Source organism: Mus caroli, chromosome 19, assembly GCF_900094665.2.
Source record: "Mus caroli chromosome 19, CAROLI_EIJ_v1.1, whole genome shotgun sequence".
NCBI lineage: Eukaryota > Metazoa > Chordata > Mammalia > Rodentia > Muridae > Mus > Mus caroli.
Genome location: NC_034588.1, coordinates 53,035,401 through 53,053,849, shown reverse-complemented (window position 1 = coordinate 53,053,849; position 18,449 = coordinate 53,035,401). Strand labels below are relative to the sequence as shown.

The window sequence follows — 18,449 nt, the reverse complement described above, 5'->3', positions numbered from 1 at the left end:
AAAATAAAAGTACACAGGCTACAATGCATAAATCCCTTTAAACATTCCTGCATCACTGGATTACATTTAAAACAAAAATATTTACTGATATTTTATAGATGTCAGGTGATAGATACATCTAAGCATATAAGTGCAAAAAATATATTTTGTCAACAAACTATCAGCTAAGCACATTCATGCTGGATTCCAACCATTAAAGGTGGTGTAAGAGGGGCTGGAGAGATGGCTCAGCGGTTAAGAGCACTGACTGCTCTTCCAGAGGTCCTGAGTTCAAATCCCAGCAGCCACATGGTGGCTCACAACCATCTGTAATGAGATCTGACTCCCTCTTCTGGAGTGTCTGAAGACAGCTACAGTGTACTTACATATAACAAATAAATAAATCTTAAAAAAAAAAAAAAAGAAGGTGATGTAAGAAAAGTGAGTTTGTATCTAAGGAAAATGCTGACTCGGAGTCAAGGAAGGGTAACAGGATTTAAGCACAGCATCCTTTCTGTGACTCATTCTGAACCAGGGGTCGTCTGAAGCACTCAGGACTGGCAGACACTGACCTCCACAATAAAACACTCTACAGGCTGTTGTCTGGCATCAGCAGCATCAAGAGGGGAGAGAGACACCTTTTAGAAACACGGTAAAAAGAAGTTGGTAAAAGATGAATCCATCATAGAAACCACTATCTCACAGGGAAGTTGTCATATTTAAAGTGATAAGATGAAATTTACTTTTGTAAAATCCATTTTGCTAATTATTTTTACTTGATTGCAGCAATTGTATAATTAAGTCAAATGTACAGGTGTATTTAAAAATACACCTATTTACAAATTATAAATATATTTAGGATAACTAAGCATTTTTCAGTCTATTTCTTTTCTTCTGTATGAGTGCTGTCTGCATGTATACCTACATGGCCAAATCTTTTTTATAGAGGGTCATGAAACACCATGTGATTGCTGGGATTTGAACTCAGAACAGCCAGTGCTCTTAACTGCTGAGCCACCCTCTCCAGCCCCTTAAGTCTAAGCTGAACTTCTCGGTCAAGTACACACTCAGCGGTTATCGGCTCTGTAACCTGCCATTTGCTTTACTCACCTCTCCATGTGACAGAGTAATGTAACTAAACCCTACCTGCACAGGCATGTACAAGTGCGCAGCCGCAGCCGCAGCCGCAGCCGAGGACTTCTAAGTGAGCCTCTATGATCGCATGCACCTTCTCTTTTCAGAAGCCACTAGTGTATAATTTTATCTTTTTCATTTCTTTCTAAGTTTAAATCTGTGTGGATGCATCTTCCAATGCTTCATGTACCTTAACTTCTACACAACACTCAACAGAGGTTCCTTTCGTACACTCCTGATGCTTGCCTATAGTTCTGGGTAGCTGCGTTCCACTGATGTACACTGGACAGAATCTACTATTTAAAGATAATACAAAACATATCTTTTCCTACCTTCTCACTTTCATGAATTATGACAGAATTTAGAACAAGAGCTTAAGAAGAACCACTTTCCCGGACTGCTGAAAATTTCAAGTATTCACCCTAACATCGGCTTGAGCCGGTGACATAAGCATATGACTTAAATACACACAGGACTGAGATGGGATGAAAGATGGTGCCTACTCTGAGTAGAAGAATACTTTAAAAGAACATATAATAAAGGCAAGTAGCTAAGTCAATTGTTAGATGTGTGGAAAATATAATTATTTTCAGTCTTCATATTTATTTCTTTACATGTATTAAAAAATTCTCCACATGCTTTGAGAAAATAAAAAATCATTTATCTGAGGTGGTGAAAAAAAAAAAATAGAAACCGCTTGAAGAAAAAGCCCTATTTTTGCACTGGGAGCCTGGCTAGCTGGGAGTGGCGGTACACAGCTACAAACACAGGCACCCCGTGCTGTGGTAGCCTAGGCTACATGTAAATACCCGGTGAAACTGGGTCTTCAAACTCAACAACAACAAAGAGAAACTGACTTTGAAATTTACAGTTATATTTCTTAAAATACTTATGGATATTTTATAAGTCATCATATTTTTTTTTGGACTATCTACTAGATCAGCAGTTCTCAACTTGTGGGCTGTGAACCCTTTGGGGTTACATATCCTATATCCTGCAAATCTGATATTTCATTAAGATTCATAACAATAGCAAAATTACAGTAGCAATGAAATAATTCTATGGCTAGGGAACTGTGTTGAAGGGCTGCAGCGTTAGGAAGGTTGAGAACCACTGGGCGAGATCTACAATTAGGCTCAATTGGCTCTGCAAAGAGGAAGTCTATTAAATTCCATCTACTTCAGTTTCACAAATGATCAATCTTAATGACATAAAACTTAGAATAAGAAAGTTAAAGACCAGTAAGATTACAAAAGAAAGGTGTGAGTGCCCTAATAGTACAAAATAGGTCATGTGACATCACACTTTGTTGAAGATAAATTTGTCTCTAAATCCCATAGGGATCAATCTAACAACACGAATAGAAATCATAGTCAAAATCCAGTCCAGAGCCTAAATGAAATCTGAAAAAAAACATAAACAACCTGGTCTTTAGGAAAACACTATAGCTATTCAGATTACAAAAAAAAAAAAAAAAAAAAAAAAATTCTCTAGTACACAGTCAGATGTCATTTGTAAGTAAAAAACTCAAGCATCAAAAAGTCTCCAAATGGGGCTGTAGTTTGACTTTATAAGTAACATGAAATAAATATGTACATGTAAATGTAAATACTATATATATTTTTCAGTAGAGATATTTTAAGTGGCATCAAGCACATAAGAATTTAGTAAGAATAATTAATCTAATCCTATGATCCAGTTGTCAAAGAATTATACACTAATATCGGTTAGGACTCTAAAGTAATTCAAAGCTTTAGTTACGAAGATGTTTTGGGTTACTTATCACTTTGAAAGTCTTATAAAAATCCAAACAATTGTCCCTAATGCTAAATAAAATTTCTGGGGCTACTCAGTACTTTATAGCCATTTTTTAAAAAAAATTTTTTGTTTGTTTTTGTTTTTTCGAGACAGGGTTTCTCTGTGTAGCCCTGGTTGTCCTGGAACTCACGGTGTAGACCAGGCTGGCCTTGAACTGAGAAACCCACCTGCCTCTGCCTCCCAAGTGCTGGGATTAAAGGTGTGAAACACCACTGCCCAGTTTATAGCCATTTTATAAAGTCTACATAGCAAAGACTTACAGACACCCAGCTTAGCTCCCAGATAACTCTAGAGACAGCATGACCACCGAGAGCAGGCCTTCAAGTGGCATTCATAGCACACCCTCTGAGCTCACAAATACGTACGTGCCCATCTGCTGGAGTGATGACATGCCTGTTTTACTTTCCTACTGCTGTGAAGAGGCACCATGACCACAGTAACTTATAAAGAGAGAATTTATTGAGGGGGAGAGGGCCTTGCTTACAGTTCCAGAAGATTAAAGTTCGCAGCTATCATAGCAGGTACAACAGAGGCAGACAGGCATGGTGCTGAATCAGTAACTCAGGGTTTACTTCTGATTCAAAAGCAGGAGTCAGAGAGAGAGGGGTGGGGGGACAGAGTGAGTGCAAAGTGGGAAGGGCATGGGCTTTTGAAACTTCAAGCCCTATCCCCACTGGCACCTCCTGCAATAAGGCCACGCCTCCTAATCTTTCCCAAACAGTTCTACCCACAGGGAACAACTGAGCATTCAGGTGCCACTTTATGAAGACCTTCTCATTCAAACCACAACAAGATGGTCACAGAATTAGGTTAAATGCAGAGACATAAGCTGAGTTAAAGCAGGACTTGAAAACTAGGGTTAATAAAGATGTATCTCTTCAAAGGCATATCGCCTGACTTAGAACTTAACAGTATTTGTCAATAGTTAGGACTTCTCTTAGGGAGTAAGATGGATGTATTCTCGACACAAAGATAAACAACCAGCAACACCATGAGGAGTAACTGGGAAAGCGCCTGGAAGAAACATTAAATATTCCTTGGTCATTATGTTTATCTAACTGGATAAAGTACATTGTAACTTTAAGCCAAGCAAATTTTGATACAAATGCTGTACGTTGAACATTCTGGCTCTGTATTTATCTATATCCACATACTTTCCACAGCCTCATGGTGGGTAAAGTATAGATCCCTGTCCCCTGACTTTGACCTTATGCCTGTGTGGCCGACCTGTGTTTCTTTTTTGTTCTTAGATCCCATGAATCCTACACATAAAGCGTAGCTTCCCCTCTCTCTGAGACAGCACTAGCACAGCAGAGTAAGAATTCTCAATGTGAAGTCGACAGAATACACCACGAAGATCAGGTGGACCACTCGGCTCCAAATTCTAGTCCCCATGGACTCTACTTTTCTTATGTCTGATATTAGATACAGATAAAACCACCTCAGCATTGAGGACCAATGATAAGAATACTGGTGTTTCTTTTAGTATGTTCACATGGGCAATATGGCACAAAGACAGCATGTCTCATTTATTATCAGCATCTGCCTAACTCTTTACAGTAATATTTTTTTTTTTTTTTTTTTTTTTTTTTTTTTTTTTTGAAAAGGGTTTTTTTTTTTTTTTTTGGTTTTTCGAGACAGGGTTTCTCTGTGTAGTTCTGGCTGTCCTGGAACTCACTCTGTAGACCAGGCTGGCCTCGAACTCAGAAATCCCCCTGCCTCTGCCTCCCAAGTGCTGGGATTAAAGGCGTGCGCCACCACGCCTGGCTAATATTTTTTAATTAATCAAAAGTTAATTAATTAATTTAATTAATCAAATGCTATCCTATTTCCATATTTGGACATTTTTTTTTAAAGAGTGAAAACTGTTTCTTTTTCACCTAGAGTAAGAAAGATATTAAGTGTTACTTAACTCATGAATAATCTTTGTAGTTTCTAAAACCACATGTGTAAAACTACAGCAACTGGAAGACGCAGGGCAAAAGAAATTGTTTAGAGTTGAGTGCACACTGAGTACTGATCCGTGTGTGAGCCAGCTAACCAGACAGTTTTATCTTTCTTTGTAAAGTATAATGAAATGTTGCATAGAACGCATTCTATTTGTATCTGTTATGGTTGCCTTTGTTGTAAACAATGAGCAAACTCTGAGCCATAAGTACAAACACAGAAAACAAGCTACATAATTAAACATTTCAAGATTATTTGTAATTAAAAAATTAGATAAGATTTTTTTATTTTGTTTGTTTTTTGTTTTGTTTTGTTTTGTTTTTTTGCTTTGCTTTGGTTTTTTGTTGTTGTTGTTTGGGTTTTTTTTTTTTTTTTTTGAAACAGAAAGGTTTCTCTGTGTAGCTCTGGCAGTCCTGGAACTCGCTTTGTAGACCAGGCTGACCTCAAACCCAAAAATCTGCCAGCCTTTGACTTTGGAGTGGGATTAAAGGCATGTGCCACCACACCACTGCTCAGCAGAAAAGAACGTTTTAAAGACCTCATTTTCATCAGTACATGTGCTGGCCTTTGCTGTTCAGCTCCGTACCTGAGGTCCCAAGCGCAACGTCCCACGGGGAGCTGATGGGCTGCTTGTCTCCCTCCTCACCCCCTTCCGTATCTGTCCCTTGAACACCGACACCGGCCACAGTGGTCACCTTCTCAGCTTCCAGGTCTATCTATAAGAAGTTCAGTACATCTTTTATTCAATGCCTGTTACTTTTGCTTTCAATATGTGACTAATTCCAACAGAACATACTGAGTATCTGAACACAGTGTCATAGAAGGCTGGTTAGAGAGGACTTTCCATGTACATATTCAATCTGTCCCTCTCATTTCCTGGTAGTAGGAAGGAGTGAATTACCCACATACTACCTCATGAAGGAAAAAAAGAATAAGTTAAATTTAAAAAATTATTCAGAAGAACCTACTTTTAAGAGCTCAGTAATTAAAACCACACCATTTTTCTGTAACCTACACACAGTCATGTTAACAAAGTTCACATAAAATAGGGCTTAGTGACCAGATAAGTGCACTCCCTAACTTTACAAGAGTATATCAGCATATTTAAGTGTCTAGAAATTTCCCAAGACTATAACACACAAAGAAACAACAACAAAAAACCCCCACGTCCTCTTTAATTCTTTAAGTCACGAAATATATTTATAAAAATAAATTTGCACAAAAATGTTTCATTAAGTTTATGTGTGTGTATGTGTGTGTATGTATATATATATATTTGTATGTATGTGTGTATGTGTGTGTGTGTGTATATATATATATATATATATAAATTTGTCTTACTTAACAAATATCTATTGGACATCTAACAAGCCAGATCCTACTCAGCAGCAGAGAACGCACAGGGCCTTTACTAAGATCTCATTACACACTCTAGAATCACACTTGCTATTATATGTGTGATATGTGGTAACTTTGTCAGATAAAGATAAATGTCAATGTTGTGATGACTTAACAAGGGAGATCATATGCACTTTGATTAGTTATTGTCCAAATTGACAATAATTTAATGATCAGTAGACTATAGTCAAAATCAGTATTGGTAGGAGATGTTAAGATAGCTAGGTTTATCTATAATGGAATATGATAGTCATATCATTCCTGTGACTAAAACAGAATAAATGAAGCATACAAAACACTGTTTAATAAATTCCATTTGTTTAAGAAAATTCTCTAGAAATAGTCTTTGAAGTCCAAATGTGTATAGGAGTATATTGACAGAGAATTTCTCTGAAACCTTAATGTATTTTTTCCTTTCCCTCCCTTCCTCCCTTCCACCCTTTCTTCTTCCTTACTACAGGTCTCATGTGGCCCAGCCTAGCCTCCAACTTGTATGTAACCAAGGATGCCCCGGACTCCTGATAGCCATCAGGGTGTCTTGAGTTAAAACTTTAACTTAAAATGAAGATTACCTTTCTTATAAGGTGGTTCTCAGTGTCGGCCACATAGATGACATTATCTGCTATAGCTACACCCTGTGGAGAATTAAAAGACGACTCTGAGAACATCCCATCTTTCCTTCCAGGGTTAGGTCCTAAAAGACAAGACAGTTGTGAGATTTTTTTTTCTTCACACTAAAAAAGCAACTTCAAAGTAATATCTTCCAAATAAATGATTTTAAAATTTGCATTTAGCTGGGCAATGGTATGCACGCCTTTAATCCCAGCACTTGGGAGGCAGAGACAGTCGGATTTCTGGGGTCGAGGCCAGCCTGGTCTACAGAGTGAGTTCCAGGACAGCCAGAGCTACACAGAGAAACCCTGTCTTGAAAAACAAAACAAAACAAAAACCAAAAAAAAAAAAAAAAAAACAAAAACTTGCATTTAATGCTGCGATTTTTAAAAAATAAATAGCACAGTATTTCAGTATTTCTATTTTAAAATGAAAATATGGGGTGGGCAGATGGCTCAGCAGTTAAGAGTCCTGGCCCTTTTTTTAGAGGACTGAATTCAACCCCCAGCACCCACATGGCAGCTCACAAACACTAGGTCCCTGCAGGATACGATACCCTCTTCTGGCCTTTGGGGCCAGTGTATACTACACTATACACACCTGGTGCACAGACATACGTGCAGGGAAAACATCATACACATAAAAATATTAAACCATTAAAAAATTTAAAATGAAAATGTTTGGCATTTTCCTCTCTCTGTTTCTATCTATATTGGGTAACGACAGGACTTATACTGTAATAGCTCTTAGTGTACTTCAGTAGCATATATAGCAGAAAATAATTTTTAAAGCTTTTTAAATACTGGCTACCTATACTAGAACGTTTAAAATATCGTTAACCTTTCAGCAGCTAAAAGGGTAGTTTTTAAAACGTGATTCATTTTGTGTGTGTGTTGCCTGCGTGTATGTATGATAAGCACCATGCGTGCTGACTCCCACAGAGGTCAGAGCATCATTAGAGCTCCTGGAGCTGCAATAACAGATGCCTGTGAACTGCCACATGGTGCTAGGAATGGAACCCAGGTCCCCTGAAAGAACAAGTGCTTGTAACCACTACGCCATCTCTCTAGTCCTGAAAGGGGTCGTTTTTTAAAAAACAATTTTGGACCACAGACTCGTTTGACCATAAAACGAAATTATATATACACTCCTTCCCCAGAAAAATACTCACACTCGAACTGCTGTAAATAGCTCTACACCTCGAGAGCCATCCTGTCCTCCTGAGTCAAGACCCCAGGGTGACACTCCTTCCCACCCGGTGTCTCACTGTCACTAAGCCATGCAACAAGCCATGTGTACTTTAAGGCAGGCAGAGTGACTGTGGCCTAACAGACGGCCTCTCAAGTTCTGAACACCCTAGCTCCAAGCAGGCACAGTGTGACGCAGTAATCCACAGTGCTGTCCTCAGAGGCTCTGAGTCAGCACTCCCACCTCACACTGCTTTGCAAGCGCCCACTGGCTTACGCAGTGGGAAGAGGGACTAATCCTAGTGGCTAGGGGACGCATGCAAGTCCCATTAACTTCCAGCTCTACTTTCTCTCGTTGGGGGTCTGGGTCTGTGCTTTCTGTCTTAGTTTTACTTCTGTAAAACAGAACTAATAATACCTACTAATACCCCAGTCCATAGTACTATAGGAATGAAGGTAAGGAGATGCAGGCAGCGTGCTTAGAATTAAGCCAGGGATGTGGTTTGCCACCATTACTCAATACGATTGATGTTCCTGATGTTAAGAGTTCTGCAGAAAAGAATAGGGGGTGGGGGAAGAGCTCGATGGCTGGTACTTCAGATGTGAAAATGCTGAGCAGTGCAACCAGCTGAATCTCCACAAGACACCAGCAGAGTAACCTGCCTAAGAAACCTGACAATACTGTACTACCACTGACTAAATCTGTTAAGTCACTAAAATCAGCAGTTCCTGAAAATATGTGACCAAAGAATTCTTTTTAAAAACTTAGCTGGAGACTAGCAAGTTGGCTCTACAAGTAAAAGAGCCTGTTCCCGAGCCTGACAGCTGGAGTCTGACTCTCTAACCTCTAACGGTGGAAGGAAAGAGCTGACTCCTAAGAGTCGTCTTCTGACCTCTATCCCGGGACACACAGCACCCTTCTACTCCCCAACACACAACGAACAAACAAAGAAACAAGTAAATAAATGTAACAAATAATATTAGGTGGCTATGGTGGCATATTCTTGTAATCTCAGCACTTTGGAGGCAGGAAGATTGCTGTGAATTCAAGGTAAGTCTGGGATACAGTGAGGTCCAGGCCAGCCTGAGCTAGAGACAGACTGTCTAAAAACCATCAACTTAAAGAGTATGTTAAGAGTTGGCAGTATTCTTAGAGGCACACTTGAGAATACCATTTGCTGATGGTTTTTGTTAAAAAAGAACATTGTTGGGCTGGGTACAGTGGCACATGCCTTTAATCCCAGCTCAAGAGGCATAGGCAGGTCTATCTCTGAGTTCCAGAGTAGCCTGAGCTACACAGAGTGCTATAGGACAACCAGAAGTATATGTAAGACCCTGTTAAAAAGAAGAGCACTTACCTACATCACTTTGCATGTTATAGCATATTAAAAATCTGGGTGAGAAGATGGATCAGCTGGCAATGTGCCTGTTGTACAATCATAAAGATCTGAGTTTGGATTGCTAGCATACACAGAAAGCCAAGCATGGCAGCACATGCCTTTACTCCTGGCAGGCACATCTGTGTAAGTTGAGGCCAAGCTGGTCTATATAGAGTTCCAGGCCACCTAGGACTTCACAGTTAGACCCTGTCATAATAAGAGCAACAACAACACCCTGTGTTGCATCTAGAGGGAAAAAGCAAGCAAATCTCTGGAGTGAGTTCAGTGCTTAGCAAGCCTGGCCAAGTCAATAGGCTTCAGGCTCACTGACAGACCGTTTCAAAAGGTAAGGTGGCTTCTATGCATGTATCAGCACACAGTCTCACATAAGCATGTATACACACCCAAATCACAAAGCCAAAACCAGTTAAATTCAAGACATTTTTGAAATAACAACTGTCATAACTGTTAAAACTGAAAATACCAAGTAGCCCAAACAAACAAACAAGCTTCACAGAACAGCACATACTCTAATAAAAACCATAAACAATGACATAAGAGATGAGAACATCTTAGCACACACAATGAGCAATGACTTAGGACCATGTTTAATCTACTTCCATACGTAAAGTGTGTCCTATGATATCAAGTGGAATTGGCTCTATAGAAGGGTGGCTTTCCCTCTGTCTAATTTGCTGTGTCAGTTCAGCCCAGATGAGCAGATTAGTATGACTGTGCTCGGGGGATTTTACTGATCGTGCAGATAGAAACTAGAGGCATGTTCTCATCTAAGGCACGGAGCTATGAAAGGAGATGGCCTGGGCTTGCATGGAAAGGGGAGGGGTTCTCAAGGATGAAACAAGAGAAAAGTAAGAGGATGTACGAACCCTAGCCTGTTTACTTTATAGTGCAAATACCAGGTTTCTTGCTCACTGTCCTGAGTTCTTGTCTTGAAAACTATATGGACATATTTTGTTATAGAAGAAAATATGAAACTCCCATTTAAAATGTCATTGACCTAAAATCTTGGTATATATTTCCATGAACAAATAAATGTGACACTTCTATTGAAGAACAGGATGAAGCACACAAATACACCTAAGAAATGATATAACGTAATGATCTCCTTTTGACGTGAAGCTTCTGGGTTTTGTTTGCTCTGAAGAGGACAGGGAGGTTAACTCAGACACACGGACTAAATAACAAAATAACTCGGTGATAAAGTAACAAGGCAATTCGGGCTGCCTTTGTATATACACTTGAGCTATTTTTAAACTGGAAAGTATATGACATATTCGTCAATAAACAGCATGAGCAGGAGCAAACCTTACCTCCAATGCTGCTCTGAATGCGCCCATTCTTCTGGATGACCAAGATCCTGTGGTGCCCCGTGTCTGCCACCACGAGTCGACCAGTAGCATGGTCCATTGCTACTTTGCCAGGGAACAGCAATGGTGAAGGTGGCAGAGACTCTTTGAAGAGTTTTATTCCAATTTTTCCATCTCTGATCTGTCCCCTGTCTTTGTAATACTTTAAAGCAATAGACGTATATGAAAATAGTTTATCTCTGTGTCCCTCTCCAATCAAAGAAAACAGCAGGTTTCCACGGGGTCCCAGGATGACCAGTGTTGGCCAGCAGGAGACTTCAAGCTCCTGCCAAAGGCTGGCATCTGCATCGTTAACCACAGGGTGGGTGATGTTGTATCTGAGGACAGCACTCTTGATGTTGTCCAGGACCTTCTCGTTGGGGAACTTAGCCGAGTGAACACCGACAATCAGAAGGCCATCTGAAGAGGGGACGTGCATGTTAGACATTAGGAAAATCTGAAAATAATTATCCATCCATTAGGGCTCGCTCATTAATATAAAAAACCTATAGATTAAAAAACAACTAGATTAATGTATTTAATTGTATTTAAACATGTATATACAAAACTAATCAATCTAAATCTCAGACAATCTTGGTTTTAACATAAACACACAGGATCACATTCATGGGTAGGATTAGAACTCTACATTTTCAGGTAAAACTTTTAAAGAAAGTGGAAGGACTCAACCAAGGGAGGCACAGCACAGAAGGTAGGGCCAGTGTTACCAAGGTAAAGCTCTGCTGTCAGCTGAAGCCACTCGAGTGGCTAACACTCCAACTGAAACCCCACTGCATTCTGCTCAGAGAACTAGGGAAGCTGGAGAGGTGGAGAAACAGTGAAAATACTCAATGTCTCAACTCACATGTCTCTAAACTACACATACATAAGGCAAGAGCAGCAATGCATAGCAAATTCTGAGCACTAAGAACTGAATTACTGGGTAGAGAAGATGAGCAGAGGGGCTGAAGGGGTGGTGCAGTGGTTAGGAGCTTACTTCTCTCATAGAGGACATAGGTTGGGTACCTGGCACTTATATGGTGACTCACAACCATCTGCAACTCCAGGTTCAGAGTATTCAGGGCTCTCTTCTTGTCTTGGAAGCACTGCATCCATGTGGTGTGTACACACACACACACACACACACACACACACACACACGCCCAATGCACATACATTAAAAATATATTTTTAAATTTAATTTTATTTGTAATTCATTTTTTACACTCCATATTCCATCCCCCCCCATCCACCCTCCAACTGTTCCACATCCCACACCTCCCCCCCATCTCCACATGGATGCCCCCACCCCCACCCCACCTGACCTCTAAACTCCCTGGGGCCTCCAGTCTCTTGAGGGTTAGGTGCATCATCTCTGAATGAACACAGACCTGGAAGTCCTCTACTGTATGTGTGATGGGGAGTGTCATATCAGCTGGTGTATGCTGTCTGTTTGGTGGTCCAGTGTTTGAAAGATCTCTGGGGTCCAGATTAATTGAGACTGCTAGTCCTCCTACAGGATTGCCCTTCTCCTCAGCTTCTTTCAGTCTTTCCCTAATTCAACAACAGGGGTCAGCTGCTTCTCTCCATTGGTTGGGTGCAAATAACTGCATCTGACTCTTTCAGCTGCTTGTTGGATCTTTCAGAGGGCAGCCATGCTAGGTTCCTTTTTGTGAGAGCTCCATAGCCTCAGTAACTGTGTCAGGTCTTGGGACCTCTGCTTGAGCTGGACCCCACTTTGAGCCTGTTACTGGACCTTCTTTTCCTCAGGCTCCTCTCCATTTCCATCCCTGTAATTCTTTCAGACAGGAACAATTATGGATCAGAGGTGTGACTGTGGGATGGCAACCCCATCCCTCACTTGATGTCCTGTCTTCCTGCTGGAGGTAGGCTCTGTAAGATGGGAACTTATAATCAGAAGTAACCCTGCTAAATGTCTACTAAAACAAAACTAAATTTATCTATCAGGACTTCAATAGAACCCAAGTTCCATATACCACAAAGTTCCAATGTCTTGATATAGTCTGAAATCAGTGCCCAGTCATTCAGAATCACAGTAAAATCCTGCCTTAAACAAACACCATAAAGAAGGGTATATGATTAATCATCAAAGGAAAAATAAACAAGATATTGATGCCAAAATAATTTCAATCAGCAGAGATTTGAAGCAACTATAAAATCATGTTCCATTAAGTAAAAGAAAAATACAAATGAAATTAAAAGAAAAAGGCAGGAAATATAAGCAAACAGATAAGACCATAAAGGAAAACCTAAATGAAGATGTCAGAGCTGAAAACACCTACTTGAAACGAAGAAACTGACTGAGCTCACTGGCAAACAGGTGGCAGAGGAAAGGCCAGGATCCCTGAGGTAACATCAGAGAAAGGGTACACTGGGAGACTGAGTGAAAAGAGACACTTCTTCGGGCAACTTGGGATCAGCTTAGAGCATCTAAGGAGTTACAAGAATCCAAAAGGAAAAGAGAAGAAATCAGGGCAAACCAAACATTGATTAATGCCTAATGCCCTCATTCTGGCTAAGGAATTAGTATATGTAACTCAAGGCTAGCACAGCACCTAAGACCCAACAGAGGAACACATGCCTTGACAGCTCATGATCAAACTGCTGAGAAGCAACAACTAAACAATCAAGGATAGCTTGGAAAATCCTGAGGAGCAGTTGCCTGGGAAGTGGAAGGGTGGGAGTGCGCAGAAGTGGGAAGGATTTGATACTTTGGCCAAATTACTCACCTTTTATCAGTTTTCTCACTTGTGAGATGGGGAAACATCATGAATGACTGACTCCCTAGGTTAAGTGAATTAAGGGGCAATCTGTGTAAGGAATTTAACAGTACTCAGTACACAGTGAACTCTCACCTAATTTAACCATAAATTTAAAAAAAAAAAAAAAAACCTCTAAATTTCACAAGAAATTAGCAATATCACACTTCACAATTATGTCCCATAGGGAAACATGCAAGATGTAATCTATATACATAATACAGTACATAGTTATAGGAGGCTGGATTATATTCCGTATGAGACACAGCTGAAGGGAGTAAGCCAGGCTAGACACAAAGGACACACAAAGCCTCAGCAGGCTCAGAGGGAACCCCAGGGAACCCCAGCTTCTCTACCCTATGGTCCAGGAATGTGTTAGCTCCACAATAAAGGGCACTTGCTAGTCACATTAAATAAAGCAGAGCCTACAAGGGTTCTAGTTTGTCCTTCTTTCTTTCCTTTGCCTTTCTGTATCCATGGCTCCATCTGCCACTGAGATACTAAAACAGAAGCAACAGCCTCATGCAGACTGGTCAGTCAAGCTCCTACAGTAAATCCTCATTCTTTGTTACTTTGATCAGCTCAATTCTTTTCAAAACAAACCTTGGCCATCACATACACCTCTACTTACAGTGTAGTTTTGATCTCAGCTCCGATCTGTATGCAGGACATCCTCATCTGTCCAGGGCAGCTTTCCTACTCAGCCAGAACGAGGCGAGAGCTCCCCTGTGGGACATACATGCACACATGCAGCACACGCCCCTCTGAATCCTTCACCGTCCTCACTGCTTGCTACAGCCTTGATGCTTGGAGAGGGAATGGATACCATACCTCGGTTTGTATACCTTCAGAGTGCTGAAATGTGGCTTTATGTGACTTGGCTTTTCAATCTATTCGGGACAATTCCAGGAAGTTTAATGCACATCTTTTGTAACTTCTCCTTTTGTCTGGAGCTCTTAAGACTTTTTTGTTTTGGTCTGTAATTTTAATAGTTTTATTAAGTTGTTCTTTGGACTTTTCTGGGTTAATAGTCCCTGATGTCTTATAGGCCCTTTTAAGATGAAAAGTGAAGGGTTGTTTTGTTTTGTTTTTTTCCCTATTTAGGTTTTTTTTCTATTCTAATTTCAGGTATTAGTTTGGGTGGGTGGTTGGTTTTTCTTGAGGTTCTCCCAGTAGTCCCACACTGCACCACCTTTGCCTGTCTTCTGAGTCCCTCACTCTCTCCCTGCACTGTTGGTCTTCTGTGGCTCAGCCTCATCCACTAGAGCTCCCCGCCTCCCTCTACTTCACTGCAGTCTCGCCCACTCCATTATTGCATGCATTCATCCTCCCTTCTACATCTTGTAATTCAGACTTCATTTCTAATACAATTTTGAAGTCAATCAATACCCATTTCTTCTTTTTCTTTTTAATTTTAGTATTTCTGATCCAACTTGGTTTTCATTAGTCTTACATGCTGTTTGAAGATATTACTCCAAAAAGGAACACAGTTGTTAAGTCTGTGACTATCAGTGAGGATTTCCACACACTCTCTTTCCTGTAGTTTTGTATGGATATGACCACCTTAATCATCCTGTAAGCCGGGTTCCTAGCTTGAGAGCTCCCTCTTCCGACAGCTCTATTCTCTGTGCAGTTTCATTTATGGACACCACTCGTGGAGGAGGGGCTGGCTGTAATTCTCCTTCCTTCACACTGGATCCTAAACTTTCCCTTTCATTTCCTTCTTTCGCTTTGGGAACGAATCTGAGGGGAACCACACCCTGCTTGTGTATTTGATGTTTGTCCCAAAGCAGACTTCTCTATGCTTTCCATCCTCGTCCTTCCTGAACATTTAAGGTAAGCTAGAACTAGGACATCCAGAGCTGTGCTAACATTTTAAGCTTGGCATTGGGGATTTCTTACGAGGCCCTGTTTATGCTAAGTCTTCAGAATTACTCTACTTTTTCTTCCTTTTTTTCAAAACTGTTGCATTTTATTTTTTCTTTAACATTTTTCACACAACATATTTTTATTATGTTTTCCCTTCCTCTAATTACTCCCACCACTCTACCTACCCAATTTTACAGTCTGTCTTTCTCAAAATATAGACAAAAAACAAAACACCCAAAACAGAAAAGCGGTAAGAGGGAAAAAAGGAGAAAACAAACAAACAAACAAACAAACAAAATGAAACAAAAAGCCCACGAACAAACAAACTAACAAACCAACCAGGAATTGGTTTTGTGTTTGCCAAGCACTTGACTTGTTCTTCTGGTGCTGGTTAAGCTGCCTCTGTCCCTGTCTTCAGCTTGCATCAGGAGCACCTTTAACTAGAGCTTAGTTTATGTCTTGATGGCCACTCGATGTGAGGGCCATGGTGCTCCATCTGGTGGTGCTGTGAGATGCAGAGTCAAATACTGTTGTGTTTGGGAGTCAAGGGGAAGACTTTAAAGCATGTGCATTAGGTACCCTTCTCGTTGCTATGACAGAATAGTCAACAAGAAGAGACTTGAAGAAGGGTTTGCTGTGGCTCGCAGTCTGAGGGTCCAGTGTGCCATTGCAGGAAGATCCTGCTGACAGGAGTGGGAGGCATCCAGCTGTGAAGCAAAGAGCACCAAACACTGCAAGGCTATATTTCAGTATAATTCAGTAATTCCTGAGGAACCCTAATTCCTGGGGAGCCCAGCCTCATGGGCGGCGGCTGCCCCTCAGAGTTAAGGTGGGTCTCCTCATTCAGTTATGCGAATACGGATAATCCCCGAGGCATGCCCAGACTGGTCTGCTGGATAATCCTACATCCTGTCTATCAGGTTGACAAAATTAACTCTCACAGGTGGCTTCCATTTTCCCTCAGGCCTGGGAACAATGCAGATTACATTTTGTTTAACATCATGTTTATAACTTACATAAAGTAAGTTTTCCATATTTTGTTGGTTGATTAAATAACTGTAATCAAGTCTAAAAATGAGTCTCTTAATGAAGAAATGCTATAAGTATCAATAAATGCTAAGTATAAATGCTGTAAGTGTAAGGCACAAGGCAAAGATACCTGCAAGCTCTACTACTACTAGACAAGGAGGTGAGGTACAGACAGGGAGACAGGAAGCACAATTACACAAAAGAATCACTCAAAGACATTAGAATTACAAATATCCGCAAGCAATGTGATATAATTAGTATGCCAGAAAAATCCTTGAAACTCAATTAAAAAGATTTAGCAACTTTGAACATAAAATTAATACATCAAAATAGCCTTCATAGAGCCAAACAATAACCAATTATCAACTTAATAGAAAAAAATGGTACATGTATGATAAACTGCTAAGTTACATCTATAGAATGATGTTTAGATAGGTAAATGTTAAAACACACTGCTGAAGCAGCAGGGATACTCTCTCTCTCTGCCTTTCTCTCTCTCTCTCTCTCTCTCTCTCTCTCTCTCTCTCTCTCTCTGTGTGTGTGTGTGTGTGTGTGTGTGCTTGCAGAAATGTAAGCGAACGTGGCTCTAGAACTAGGAATTTAGAAATATGCAGCAAAATGACTTTTACTCTCATTTCTAAGAAATGACCCTTAATTAGTCCACCATTATGTGAAAACCTATCCCTCCACAAAATTAGTCATTGTAACTACTGAGCCAACCAACGTACAGGAAAATGGTTGAATTACACTGTATATACACTGTGAACTATTATGCACAAAATGTACACCACTTTCTAGTTAAGAGAAAAGTAGTAAGAAATGAAATAAAGTACAAGGCAGAAGCAGGTAAAGAAATAAATAGGTGCATGAATGACCAACCTTTCCATTTCACTGTGAAAACCATGTTGTTATATATCCACCCTACCACACACACACAGGCACACATACATACATACACACACACACACACAGAGGCACACATACACTCACACACACACACACACACACACACACACATACACTCACACACAAACCAAGGCTGCAAAGATGGCAAGGGTGCTAAAATGAAATACACACAGCAACAATGAATCCCCTGCCCCTCCCTCAGATGAACACAGTAACCTCTGTGGGAGGAGGTGGGAAGACTGGCCTCCACAGTTGTTTAAGTCTTTGAGACTGAACTAAAACCAAAGACAGCTTAGGAACCATGAGCTCCTTGGAGAAACGGTAACTTTGGGGATGGGCTGTGAAAGCGCAGGAGGAACTAGAAATATTCTGGTGTGAGAAGGAAGTACTCCAAAAACAGCAAGAGCACAGGAGGCGGCTGGTGGGCAAGGCACTGGGTAGATCTGGGACAGTGCAAACACTGGAATAAATAACAGTAATGACTCAAAAGTCACCGAATTCAAGGAGGAACCCACAAGTTAAGCCCACTTGTTTCTGCATGTTACATAGATGGAATAATATTAATCAAAGTAGATGGTGGCTATTTCCTACTTACCTTCCACCTAATCAATATATCCCAATATTTTCCCAAAGAAATGATGAAGGGAGTGTCACCTCAATGATGAGAAGGTAAAATGAGGCAGAGAGAGCGGTGAAGGAGATTCAGGGAAAGAAACCAGCACTTACAAAGACGACGGAAGTTTGAGACAGTAAAAATAAATACCCAGAAATGGTCCGCCTTCAAAATCATGGTCAGAATTTACCCCTTTATTCTACATGCAACTGAAGTTATATGGACACTGAAAGGCAAGTATCAAAGATACTTCAAACTAACCTCATGAGCTTCCCCTCCAAATCTGCACTTTCTCTCGTGCTTTGTTATAGAACTGCATTATTATACATCCAACTATATAAGCAAGAACTCAAGATAGAGCGTCTCTGTAATAACCCTTGGGCAGCCTTCATCATCCATGTTTAACTCATGACCAAGCCCTATTGATCTTA

General features: G+C 40.4%; 1 protein-coding gene across 3 annotated transcripts in view; it reads right to left on the bottom strand.

Moving 5' to 3' along the window:
• The window catches only part of Nhlrc2 (NHL repeat containing 2), a 53,908-nt gene that overhangs the window by 20,659 nt on the left and 14,800 nt on the right, over positions 1–18,449 (bottom strand). For 2 of the 3 annotated variants that reach the window (XM_021151653.2, XM_029472364.1), the window contains exons 3-5: positions 10,786–11,241; positions 6,849–6,970; positions 5,465–5,594 (exon numbers count right to left, since the gene is read on the bottom strand). In XM_021151653.2, coding sequence (XP_021007312.1) covers positions 5,465–5,594; positions 6,849–6,970; positions 10,786–11,241 — 708 coding nt within the window. Of the gene's footprint in view, positions 1–5,464; positions 5,595–6,848; positions 6,971–10,785; positions 11,279–18,449 lie in introns of all 3 variants that reach the window. The other variant, XM_021151654.2, reaches the window with a different exon arrangement.